At 51.3% G+C, this 12,917-nt stretch overlaps 1 protein-coding gene across 3 annotated transcripts in view; it reads right to left on the minus strand.

Annotated features, from left to right (window-relative positions):
• Window positions 1-1,838: 1,838 nt before the first annotated feature.
• The window catches only part of Rcc1 (regulator of chromosome condensation 1), an 11,662-nt gene continuing 583 nt past the window's right edge, over window positions 1,839-12,917 (minus strand). The window contains exons 2-11 of one of the 3 annotated variants that reach the window (XM_013035270.1): window positions 10,128-10,209; window positions 9,625-9,690; window positions 8,490-8,677; window positions 7,939-8,118; window positions 6,290-6,386; window positions 6,076-6,198; window positions 4,780-4,935; window positions 4,453-4,572; window positions 3,745-3,897; window positions 1,839-2,683 (exon numbers count right to left, since the gene is read on the minus strand). In XM_013035270.1, the coding sequence (XP_012890724.1) occupies window positions 2,508-2,683; window positions 3,745-3,897; window positions 4,453-4,572; window positions 4,780-4,935; window positions 6,076-6,198; window positions 6,290-6,386; window positions 7,939-8,118; window positions 8,490-8,677; window positions 9,625-9,690; window positions 10,128-10,200 (1,332 nt within the window). In that variant the 5' untranslated portion in view covers window positions 10,201-10,209 and the 3' untranslated portion in view covers window positions 1,839-2,507. Of the gene's footprint in view, window positions 2,684-3,744; window positions 3,898-4,452; window positions 4,573-4,779; window positions 4,936-6,075; window positions 6,199-6,289; window positions 6,387-7,938; window positions 8,119-8,489; window positions 8,678-9,582; window positions 9,691-10,127; window positions 10,210-12,917 lie in introns of all 3 variants that reach the window. The other 2 variants (XM_013035262.1, XM_013035277.1) reach the window with 2 other exon arrangements.

Genomic DNA, 12,917 nt, shown 5'->3' on the forward strand with positions numbered 1-12,917 from the left:
CCATGACCGACAAAAATACAATCAAAAAAGCTAAGGGAGAACATTCCTATTCCTGAGTTCAACTCTAGTATCAGCACAAAAAACAATAAATAAAACAGCCTTCCTGTTACATGTTTTATTTTTTGCAGAGCTGAGGACCAAACTCAGGGCCTTGCACTTGCCAGGCAAATGCTCTTCCACTGAGCTGAATCCCCAACTGACTTTTTTTTTTTGAGACAAGAACTCAATATGCAAGTCAGGCTTGTCTGGAACTCAAGATCCTCCTGCCTTTGCATCCCAATGCTGGGATTATAAGATTATGGGTACCACCACACCTGGCCTACAGTCCTTTGATAGCTTTTTATAAAAAGTTGTAACTTTCTGCATTGATAAGTTCTGTATTTGCATGAGCCAATACCACAGGCATCAATTACAAGTATTCCAAATGTGGTTTGTTCAACCAAGTTTAAACTAAAAAAATAAATAAATAGGGCTGGGAATATGGCTTAGTGGTAGAGTGCTTGCCTAGCATGCATGAAGCTCTGGGTGATTCCTCAGTGCCACCCAAGTAGAAAATGCTGGAAGTGGTGCTGTGGCTCTAGTGGTAGAGTGCTGGTCTTGAGCAAAAGCAGGTCAGGGACAGCGCCAAGGCTGGAAGTTCAAGCCCCAGAACTGGCAAAAAGAAAAAAAAAATCGCCCCACATAGTGACTATTGTGCAGATTAGCTGATTTGGTTGCTCAAATGCTTATTAAAAACAGTATTAACATACATATATATATAAGCTGCTGTTAACATTTATTGTTGCTGGGGATCAAACCTACCTAGAACCTCAAAAATACCACAGGCACCACATTCCCAGCCTTGTAACCAATGCTTAAATATTAGCTGAAAATGATAGAGGAACTCAAAAGCATTTCTAAAGATGTACTGTAAGAAAATTAGATGGGTGAGGGGGGTAACAATGCTCAGTAAGAAATGGACTCATTACCTTGTTCATGTAACTGTAACCTCTCTGTACAGTATCTTTACAATAAAAAATATATATTAAGGGCTGGGAAATTGGCTCAGTGGTAGAGCGCTTGCCTTGCATGCCTGAGGCCCTGGGTTCGATTCCTCAGCACCACATAAGCAAAAAGAAAAAAAGCCAGAAGTGGCGCTGTGGCTCAAGTGGTAGAGCGCTAGCCTTGAGCTGAAGAGCTGAGGGACAGCGCCCAGGCCCAGAGTTCAGGCCCCACGACCGGACCCCAAAAAAATATATATGTATATATACATATATTAAATAAAAAAGATATTTAGATGGGTGCTGATGGCTCATGCCTGAAATCCTAGCTACTTAGGAGACTACGATCTGACATTCCATCTATCTTCTATTCTGCAGCATCATTAAAAAGAAAATATAGTGATTCTTGAATCACTAGTGATTCGTACAGCTAGCTAACTAGTAGGTACACTGTAGCACCTTGACCTGCTTCAGTCTGTATCCTGAACATCTATTTCGTAGACATGGCTTATTCTGCCCTTCACAAACGGCCTGGCAACTGGCAGGCACTCCCTTAAAAGCCAGGGAGTGTGTAGAAAACAAGTGGCCTTTTTATAAAACTCTACATTTATTAAAAGATTTCACTTATTAAAAGATTTCACTCTCCCCTCCAAAATATTTTACAGTTAAAAAAAAATCAAAATTATTTTCTCAACTGTACATGTTGCTGCTTCCTTTCCTCAGGACCAGCTTCTACCCCCCCCATCCCCAGTCACCCCTGTATGGGTCATACATGGTTTATAAGCCCCTCCCACTCTCCCTGTCAATACCCTTTGGCTGCCCTGCCAGCCCAGCCCAGCCCAGCCCAGCCCAGCCCAGCCCAGCCCAGCCCAGCCCGGCAAGGGTTTCTGGTCCCTGCAATGGAGCCATATGGATGAAGGAGAACAGGCAGCCTTGAGGGGCAAGAGTGTGCTTTGTGCTTCTGGGAAACAGCCAGCTGCCATTTTTCATCAAGTAGATCTCTTGTCTTGCCCCATGGACACCTGTTCAGAGCCAAATATTTGACTTGGGGTTGCCCAGAGCTCTCTAGCCTGCCCTTTCTCCAGACTGCCCAGGCATGGGTCAGGTGACTGTTGCAGCTGCCTGCTTGGGGACTGTTAGGAGTGGCATGTGACTACAGTGGGACCTGACAGAGCCCCAACTTTTCACAGTGCAGGCACCAAACACCTAGAAGCAAGCTTTGGTGTTTTGGTAGGCAAAGCCAAGGCCAGCCAGGACCACAGGAGGTAGGAAGTTGGAGGGGAAGAGAGGTCTAACCAATCACATAGTTAGGTCTAAGTTCTCCCATCCCAAACTTAATCCTGCAGATTCCAGGATGACTCCAGAAAGAAGAGAGAGGAAAAGGACTCTGCTCTGTTGATGGGGAAAAGGCAGGAGATGACAGAGCACTGAGGGCTGGGGAGAGGCCTTCAGGATTCCACAGTTGTCTTTGCTTCCCTGTTTGGTGAGGCAGGGAGGGAGCCAGCCGTCAGGCCCTAGTCGGCTTCATCAGCTCTGTTCCTTGTCTTTGACTAGTAAGACTGTGTGTTGGCCGCCGCTGGACACAGATAAGACCACACGGTTCTCCAGCTGTTTGCCAGTCATCTCCACGGGGCTCCAGGCGTCCTCATCTTGCCCTGTGCCCAGCTGATAGTTGGTGCCCATGCCCCAGGCAAAAACACGACCTGCAAAGAGAGAAGCAAAGACAGCTGAAGGCCTACATCTGGACTCTGAGAAGGTGGAAAACGAGTGAATTTGGAAGCTCTCAGCCTTGGGAGTTCAAGGACATTGGGGAAAGCTAAACAGATGATGCCCTAAGCTGGTCTTCGGCTCACAACTAAAATCCTAGCTATGGGGCTGGGAAGGTGGCTCAGTGGTAGAGCGCTTGCCTTGCATGCATGAGACCCTGGTTCAATTCCTCAGCACCACATAAGCAGAAAAAGCCAGAAGTGGCGTTGTGGCTCAAGTGGTAGAACGCTAGCCTTGAGCTGAAGAGCTGAGGGATAGCGCCCAGGCCCAGAGTTCAGACCCCATGAATGACAAAAAAGAAAAAAAATAAATAGAAATAAATAAATAATATAAAAAATAAAATCCTAGCTATGGAGGCTGTGATCAGAGGATCAAAGTCAAAGCCAGCCCAAGCAAGAAAGTCCCTAAGACTCCTCTCTAACAGCTAAGTCAGAAGCAGAGCTCAAGTAGCTGTAGCTCAAGTGGTAGACCACTAGACTTGAGCAAAAAAGGTCAAACACCACAACCGACCAAAAAAAAATAATAATAAATAAATAAGTTAAAAAAATAAAAAAGTCAAACAGCAGCACTCAGGCCTTGAGTTCAAGCTCCAGGACCAGCACACAAAAAGATGATGTCAGACAATGCTTTACTCTTAGGTGTGACAATCAAGGGCCACTCCTTGAACACATTCTGAGGGCCGGTCAGACTCTGGATGTGTCTCTGCTTGGGTCATATAAATGACTGAACCCCCAGAAATTCTCCCCAGATCATCTCAAACCAGGCACCTCTGCAGCCCAACTTTTCAAGGTTGTCCCCACCTGGGCCCCTCATCCTCTATTTACAATGATTTGTGTTTGAAGACCGTTTCTGAGTCACAAGCAAAGCAATGACATTGCCAACGCTGCTCTGGGACAGCTGTGTCTGATGCTGACATCATAGCCTGCTAAGGAGTTTGCTAAGAACCCTGGCCTCCAGGCCCCAAGCAGACAGAGGGGCGGGGGATAGCCCTACTCACCATCCTTGGACACGGCATACCCTACAGAGGCTCCACAGGCCACTGAGGAGACAGTGGGCAGCCTGGAGATGAGGGTGGGTATGCTCTTCTCCTCAGCACCCTCCCCAAGGCCTAGCCGCCCGTACTCGGCCCGGCCCAGGCTGTATGCTTTTCCTGTGAGGAGAGACAGAGAGATGAGCAGTAGCACAGGACATACTCCAAGGCCAGCTGCAGTCCTCACTCCCAAGGTGGACAGACGGTGACTTTGGGAGGGAACCTGGAGAATTTTCCTGTAGACCCCGCAGAAAGTTCCTGCTTAGAAGCCCTGGCCTCTGGAGCATAGGAAATGCCTTGTGGACCGCAGTCTGGCCCAAACCCATGGGACAGATGCAGAGTTTAAGGACCTCAGGCCCACTGTAGCCAGACCAGGCCCAGAGACACCCTGTCTTCAAAACAGAGAAGGTAGCCAGGCACTGATGGTTCACGTCTGTAATCCTAGCTACTCAGGAGGCTGAGATCTGAGGATCGCAGTTCAAAACTAGCCCAGGCAGGAAAGTCCGTGAGACTCTTATCTCCAATAAACCCCTCAAAAACCGGAAGTGGCGCTGTGGCTCAGGTGGTAGAGCGCCCGCCTTGAGCTGAAGAGCGCAGGGACTGTGCCCAAGCCCAGAGTTCAAGCCCCACCAACGACCAAAACAAAAAAACAAAACAAAACAGAGAAGGTCTTACCTTCGGAATCCATGCAGACTGTGTGATGCTGGCCACCAGAGAAGCCCACCCAGGACTTGGTAGAATTCTTGAAGGATGTCAGATTCTGGGGTACGAAGCAAGATTCTGTGCCTGGTGTTCCTGCCAGCAGAAATGAACGTGTTGCGGGAGCTGCCCTTCTCAATGCCCTTCCATCGGACACCCTTATCTCATTATGGATAGTCTTACTTTACATGTTACACAACTGTGGCTCTGAGAGTTAGGGTACCCCAGTGAATGAGAAGTAGAGCCAGGATTGGGCCCCAGGCCACTGAGTCACACACACTCGGTGCTGGGCTCAGGACTCACCAAGCTGATGGTAGTTGGAAAGGCCAAAGCCATACACATGGCCCTCTCGGGAGATGGCAAAAGTGAAATAGGCACCACAGAAGGCGTCCTGGAACCTCACATGGCCTCGGGTCCCCCTGGACTTCAGCAGCACACACTTGGGCACCAGGAGTCGTTCTGTAGACAGGGAAGGCCAGTGGGTGACAGACACACGAGGGGTCTCTGCCCTGACCTTGGGTCTGTCCTTCCCTTGGCAGGAAGGGAAACCCAGAGCACAAGTAACAATCCAATCCCCAGTCATGGTAGGTGACATCTGCATGGAATAGTCCTCTTATCAACCCAATGAAGCAGGGTTGGAGGAGGGCAAGTCAAACAAACCCCATACAGGGCCCCAGAGCCAGGAGGCCAAGCAGCAGAAATGATTCACACAGACCGAGGGCAGGTGGTCTCTAGAGGGGGCTTGAACTCAGGGACTTAGCATTGCCCATTGGCCTTTTCACTCAAAGCTTGCACTACGCCACTTGAGCCACATTTCTACTGGCTTTTTGGTGGTTATTGAAATGAGAATCTCTTGGGAATTTCCTGCCTTGGTTGGCTTTGAACCAAGTCCCTGGGATCACAGCCTCCTGAATAGCTAAGATCACAGGCGTGAGCACCAGCACCTGGCTGGGCTGGAGGTCTGGTGTTTTGCTTTTCTTTTTTCTTGGGGCTTGAATTCAAGCCTGGGCACTGTTCCTGAGTTTTTTGGGGTTTTTTGGTCAGTCACAGGGCTTGAACTCTGAGCCTGGGCGCTGTCCCTCAGTTTGTCAGCTCAAAGCTAATGCTCTACCACTTGAGCCACAGCACTACTTCCGGTTTTCTGATGGTTAGTTGGAGATAAAAAGACTCATGGAGGGCTGGGAAGATGGCTCAGTGGTAGAGTGCTTGCCTTGCATGCCTGAGGCCCTGGGTTCGATTCCTTAGCACCACATAAGCAAAAAGAAAAAAGCCAGAAGTGGTGCTGTGGCTCAAGTGGTAGCGCGCTAGCCTTGAGCTGAAGAGCTGAGGGACAGCACCCAGGCCCAGAGTTCAGGCCCCACTACCGGACCCAAAAAAAAAAAAAAAGACTCATGGAGTTTTCTGCCTGGGCTGGCTCTGAACCATGATCCTCAGATCTCAGCCTCCTGAGTAGCTAGGATATTAGTGTGAGCCACCGGCGCCCGGCTTGAGTTTGACTCTTGGACCACATTACAAGTTCGTCTGAAGTAAATCTGCCTTCTACATCCACCAGGGGATGGCTTGCCATGGTGCCTCGCTGCGAGTACCAAAGCCACTTACCAAGGCCCTGCCGTCCACCACGGTTGGCAAATAACTCAGGCACCCGGCCCAGCTGGCCCTGCTCCCCACAGCCCAAGGTGTAGAGGTCACCGTCAGCTGTCAGCATCACCAAGTGGTCATTTCCTACAAGTGATGGGAAGGCAGAGAAGTCAATGCTGAGCCGACCCAGAACCAAGTTGTCCAGCTTAGCCTGCGGCTAGTACCCAAGACTCACCGGAGGCCACCTTTACCACCGGCACATCGAGCTGCACATGCACAGGCACCATGCTCTTCTTCATGGGCTCCAAGAGCCCGATCACACCATTGTTGTCCTACAAGAGAGGGACAGAGCACTCAGCAGCCAGCCCTGCCTGCCCACTGCGGGATAAAGGGCAGTGAGGGATGGCAGACGGGGTGAAGAGGCAGGCAGCAGATGCTCACCTGCGGAATCCCATGTGCTCTGGGAATTCTGTTCAAGTAGTGGGGAGAGCAGGTACAAGTGGAGACAAATAAGTCTACAAAAAGTTGTTACTGCTGCTGTTGTGTGGATGGAGGGGGTGGGTGTCAATACACCATCCTGACACTTTTATGTGCTGTAGGAAATTTGCCATAGAATTTTTTTTCCCCCTGTTTCTGGGGTTTGACTGGGACTGGGCACTGTCCCTGAGCCTCTTTGTGCTCAAGGCTAGCACTCTACTACTCTGAGCCACAGCACCACTTCCAACTTTTTTGAGTAGTTTATTAGGGATAAGAGTCTCCACAAGGGGCTGGGAAGGTGGCTCAGTGGTAGAGTGCTTGCCTTGCAAGCATGAGGCCCTGTGTTCAATTCCTCAGCACCACATAAGCAGAAAAAGTCAGAAGTGGCACAGTGGCTCAAGTGGTAGAACGTTAGCCTTGAGTTCAGGCCCAAGGACTACCACCACCAACAAAAAAAAGCACAAGTCCCTGAGTTCAAATCCCAGCCCTGAGAGAGGTAAAACCACTTTGATAAAGAAATACTTGCTGGATTTCCTTTAGTTTTTGCCTTGCTTTCTGATTGCCAGTTCTGGGGCTTGAATTCAGGGCATGGACATTGTCCCTTAGCTTTTGCTCAAGGCTAGTGCTCTGCTACTTGAGCCACACCTCCACTTTCCCCCCACCCCCCCCTTTTTTGAGGCAGAAACTCATTTTGTATCCCAGGTTGGCCCTGCCTGATTGTTTTAGGGAGTGACACTACACCTGACTTGACTCCTTTATCTTTACAAGATCTTAAAACTAAGTACCAAAGAACTAAGAGTCATAATGCTGAGCTGATATTTGAGTTGTACTCCTCTGTCCTGGAAACAGGTGTGACAATACCCATCCCCAGGATTCCCTCGCACGAAGCTTCTGGGAAGTCTGGAAAGGGGCTGGGAAGGGAGAAGGAAGGGGAGGCAGGAAGAGCGAAGACAGCAGCTTTGTGTATCAGCTGCAAGCCAAAGGCATGCTTGACCCATCCCCTTTTTTTTGGGGGGGGGGCGGTCATGGGGCTTGGGCGCTGTCCCTGAGCTCTTCAGCTCAAGGTGAGCACTCTACCACTTGAGCCACAGCGCCACTTCCAGTTTTTCTGGAGGTTATTTGAAGCATCTCACAGACTTTCCTGTCCAGGCTGGCTTTCGAACACGATCCTCAGATCTGAGCCTCCTGAGTAGCTAGGGTTACAGGCGTGAGCCACCTGCGCCCGGCACCTATCCCTTTCTCAAAACATGTACTCCAACGGTGGCACCGACAGGCCTAGATGAAGAAGTCAGAGACTTGGATCTGAACCCCAGCTCTCTCTGGGGGAACCTTCATCTCTCCACCAGTAAGGAAGCAAAATGGGATTAAGGAGTTCGATTTTCTTACTCAGAAGTCAGTTCCACTTACCCGGAAGGAACCCCAGAGGAAAACTCGACCATCCTCGGTGAGGGCTGCGGTGTGACTGTCTCCTGCTGACACCTGCACCACCTTTTCCTGCAGCTCCACTTTCCCGGGGACCATCTCTGAGCCCTCCACTGAGGTGTCCCTTCCCAGGGCACCTTCGTCATTGCAACCAAAGGAGTACACCTGTGCCCAGGATGCTCCATTAGTGTCAGGGCCTGGGCACTATCCCTAAGCTTTTTTTTGCTCAAGGTTAGCACTCTGCCACTTGAGCCGCAGCACTACTACAATTACTACTGATTTTTCATAACTTAATGGAGATAAGACTCTCACAGACTTTCCTGGCTGGTCTGGCTTAGAACCATGATCCTCAGATCTCAGCCTCCTGAGTAGGTAGGATTACAGCCGTGAGCCATCTGCGCCTGGTAAAGGCTACTCTTGCTTAGGCCACTTCTTGCTTGACTAGCCCGCTCCATTTCCATAGAGAAACTGTGGCTCAAAGATCCAACCCCCACCTCCCCAGCCCTGGTCCCGCCCACACCAAATCTCCAACTTACCTGGCCACTTTTGCTCAGACACACAGTGTGCATGCCCCCGGCCTCGGCCTGCACAACATCCTCCAGAATGGGCACCAGGGCTGGCTTCTTCCGCTCCATGATAGTCTCGCCCAGCCCCAGCTGGCCCACGTCGCCCTGGCCCAGCGTCAGCACCAAGCCCGGTTCTGTGCTGTGGGACCTGTGTGAGACTGAGGAGCGGGGAAGACGGCCCCTGAGTGTGCAGGGTGATGGAGACAAGAGGCCCCTCACGGGCTCTGGACTCACAGAGCTGGGCTGCCACAGGCCAGTTCTCTCTCTTTCGAAGCCTAACTCTCCTTAGCTGTGAAACCTACAGGACTTTGAGGGAGCAGGTAGAAACAAGGAGACACTCCCTACCGAGGGAGGAGATGGACACAAGGAGACAGTCCCTACTGAGAAATCAATCTAGCTTGGTTTTCCTGATTAGCTTATGTTGCTGTCAGCGGTCAGGATGCCAACAGTTGGGGCTCAGATAATGTTTGCCCTCCACTGACTGCTTACTCTACTAATGCTTCCTTTGCAGACTTTCACTAGTTAGGATCCCCCTTTATAGGAAATGGAACAAAGCCTCTCAAGAGATTCAATACATTATCTCGGGCCATGCAGTAGCAAAATCTTCAATAAACTCTAGTAGAGTTTGCACTAAGACCAAGAGACTACTTGGGCCAAGCAGTCCCCAAAACTCCACCCCACTCCCTCCCTTTCCAGTGCTTGTTATTATTGTTTTCAGACCCATGCTGCCCTTAAACTTGGAATCCTCATGTCTCAGCCTCCTGAATGCTGGGATTCCAGGCCTGTGTCACCATACCCAGCAATCAGGCTGGGATTGGTCCCTTCCATCCCTCTCCACAGCACAGTAGCAGCTGGAGAGAAAGGAGAAGGAGTAATGAGGACTCAAAGAAGCATTCGTGGAGCGGTGTGGGCCAATAAGTAGGCGACACAAGGCCCTTTGCTAGCCAGTGGCCGCTGCCCGCAGCCCCGGCCTGCCAATAGCGTCTAGCCTCTCTCTTGGGATGTGGCCACAGCTGCCTGGGCTGCAGCCACTGCTGCAGCTGCGCAGTGGGCAGGGAGCCACCTGGTCGGATTTTCTGGTCAGGAGGGCTCGGCCTGCAGGCACCTTGGCCGGAGAGGACACCAGGACCACGGCGGGAGGCAGTGGCCCGCGCTGCCTGGTTACGAGAGTCTGCAAAAGACAGACACTGTCTGAGCGTGTGTCCGCCTCCCCCCTCCCAGACTGGGGGTGGCTTTCTCTCGTCCCTGTCCCATTCTGGGGGGTCATAGGAGGGAGAAAACCGTAACTACCTCCCTCAGAGGATGCCAGGACATGATCCCAGGGGACTGGCACCCCTCTCAGCCCCATCACTGAAGTGGACAACTCAAGCTGAAGAGTGGCTGAGTGAAAGCCTACATATAATTCATTACTTATTGCCCGGAGCTAGTGCTATAACAGCACTGCCAGAGTGCTTTGAACCAAGACCCTACCCCTTTTATGATTCCCAAAGGGTGGGAACTCAAGGAGCTCCAGGAGACCTTCAGCTGACCCCAGACTCCCAAGCCCCCGCTGTCCAGCAGGGCTCCAAGAGGCCACTCACAGCCGGAAAGAGACCAAGATCAACTTACTCTTCACCTTCTTGCTTTTGGGAATCGCATCTTCCGGGGGTGACCTTCTCTTGGCTATGCGCTTCGGTGGCATCTTCCTGTCCTGAAAAACCCAGCCAAATATTGCCTATTAGAAATGACAAAGCTGGGCACTGTGCCTCACGCCTATAATCCTAGCTACTTAGGAGGCTGAGAGCTAGAGGATTGAGGCTTGGAGTCAGACTGGGACAAAAAGTCCCTAAGACTCTATCTCCAATTAATGCTGGACAAGAGGCATAGCTCAAGAAGTAAAGCACCATCTGTAGGCAAAAAAGGCATGTGAACACAAGGCCCTGATTTCAAGCCCCAATAACAAAAAGGAAATGCCAGATGCCGATGGCTCACACCTGTAATTCTAGCTATTCAGGAGGCTGAGATCTAAGGATCAAAGCCAATGTAGGCAGACAAATCCTCAAGACTCTTTTTTTTTTTTTTTGGTTCCGGTCATGGGGCCTGAACTCTGGGCCTGGGCGCTGTCCCTCAGCTCTTCAGCTCAAGGCTAGTGCTCTACCACTGGAGCCACAGCACCACTTCCAGCTTTTTTCTTTTTTTTGCTTATGTGGTGCTGAGGAATCGAACCCAGGGCCTCATGCATGCAAGGCAAGCGCTCTACCACTGAGCTACCTTCCCAGCCCCAATCCTCAAGACTCTTATCCCTAATCACCAGAAAGCTAAAATGGAGCTATGGCTCAAGTGGTAGAGCACTAGTCTTGAGCAAAGAGCTCAGAGACAGTGCCCAAGCCTTGAGTTCAAGCCCTAGGACTAACAGGAAAGAAAGAGAGAGAGGGAAAGAAAGAAAGAAAGAAAGAAAGAAAGAAAGAAAGAAAGAAAGAAAGAAAGAAAGGAAGGAAGAAAGAAAGAAAGAAAAGGAAGAAAAGGAAGATCTGGGAATGTGGCTTAGTGGTAGAGTGCCTGCCTTGCATGCATGAAGCCCTGGGTTCGATTCCTCAGTACCACACAAACAGCAAAGGCTGGAAGAGGCGCTGTGGCTCAAGTGGTATTGTGCTGGCCTTGAGCAAAAGCAGCTCAGGAACAGTGGCCAGGCCCTGAGTTCAAGCCCAGGACTGGCAAAAAAAAAGGGGGGGGGAGGGGAATGTGCATATGCTCAGCAGTTATAGACAGCTAATTAATGTGTGAAATACTCAGAACAGTAGGAAATATTCAGAGGTGAGGGACTGGGAAGGTGGCTCAGTGGTAGAGCGCTTTCCTTGCATGCAGGAGGCCCTGGGTTGGATTCCTCAGCACCACATAAGCAGAAAAAAGCTGGAAGTGGTGCTGTGGCTCAAGTGGTAGAGCTCTAGTCTTCAGCTGAAGAGCTGAGGGACAGCGGCCAGGCCCAGAGTTCAAGCCTCATGACCGACCAAAGAAAAAACAAAAACTCCAGTACCAACCCCATCATCGTCCTCTCCACCCCAAAAAAAGGCATTTACAATTTTGGAGAAAAGTGAGATATAGTCACAAATCAAAGTCAGAATGGAGTCAACTGCCATGAATAGGACCTATATTGGGTCAACCTCTCCCAGAAGTTTGCAGATTAAGGAAGACCAGGTTGAGGTAGGGGAAGGTGCCCCAGGCCAAGTCTCCTGACCATTCCCTACCAGGGCAGCTCCAGCCTGCTCCCATATGAAAAAGGGTAGGCAGACCAGACAGCCTGCCACTTGTGACCCGTCCCAGCCGCGTTCCTGTGATGAGAGAAGCAGTGTTCTGGAACCACAGCAGCTGCTCCTCCTGCACACACTGCGAGGCAGAACTTGCCTGCCAGACTCGGGCTAAAGAACCTCTTTGTGTGAGACAGAGATGCCTCTCCTGTCAGTAGACACTTGCAGAGCTGCTACGTCATGGCCAAGCTAAGCACAGGGCTGGCATGCTTCGCACCCACAATGCCCCACCCTGGCCTCCCAGTACAGGAACTTTAGACCCAGGTCTTGGTATTCACTGTTCCCAGGGGAAGGAACCCAGCTTCCACTAGATGTTAGAATGAACGCTTTACTTAAATGATGGGATATGTGCGACCCTTTTACCTTCATTTTACAGATGAGGACACTGATGCTGAGGGGGATTGCCCAGGGAGGCCCAGGGAGACCGGACTAGCAAGAGGATGGCATTCCTATTCTTTGAAACCCCAACCTGGTTAAATCCTAATTCATCTCTCCACACACTGCTGATGCCCTCCCGGCTCTCGAACCACCCGTGTTGACCTGACCACCACACTCAAGCCTTGGCATTCGTGCTGCCCAGGCGGCGGTGGCATAGGCCCGGTCACCCCCCATCCACCCACCCCCAACTCCAGTGCCTACTCTCCCGATGAATCCCTGTCAAGAAACACGTCACCTGGGGGGCGATCCATGACCCCCCGCCCCGCCCCGGAGCCGCGGTGGGGGTCCCCGGAGAGGAGCCACAGATTGAACTTGTGCTAAAGCACTAGCCACACGTGGCCAGGGCTCCTCAATTTATTTCCGATGAATGACTGAATGACTTGCCAACACACAGCACTCGGGCACATTTTGGGGATCACACTGGACAGGAACTGTGACCCCCTCCCCCAATGCCTCCCCCCAAGACCACCAGTTGCTCGGCCGGCGCCACACGAGGGCCCGCCCAGGTCACCATTGTTCCCCAACACGTCCACCGCGGCCCAGCCCGCCAGCCACAAGCAAACTGTTCGTCGACCCCCGGAGTTGATGCCGGACTTCGGGGATCGCGGGGGCCCCTAGCCCACCGCCGACCCCCTCCCCGAGCACAGCTTCCGCCTATCCGATGATGGACGAAGCC

The sequence above is a fragment of the Dipodomys ordii genome, unplaced genomic scaffold (assembly GCF_000151885.1).
Source record: "Dipodomys ordii isolate 6190 unplaced genomic scaffold, Dord_2.0 Scaffold6, whole genome shotgun sequence".
Classification (NCBI taxonomy): domain Eukaryota; kingdom Metazoa; phylum Chordata; class Mammalia; order Rodentia; family Heteromyidae; genus Dipodomys; species Dipodomys ordii.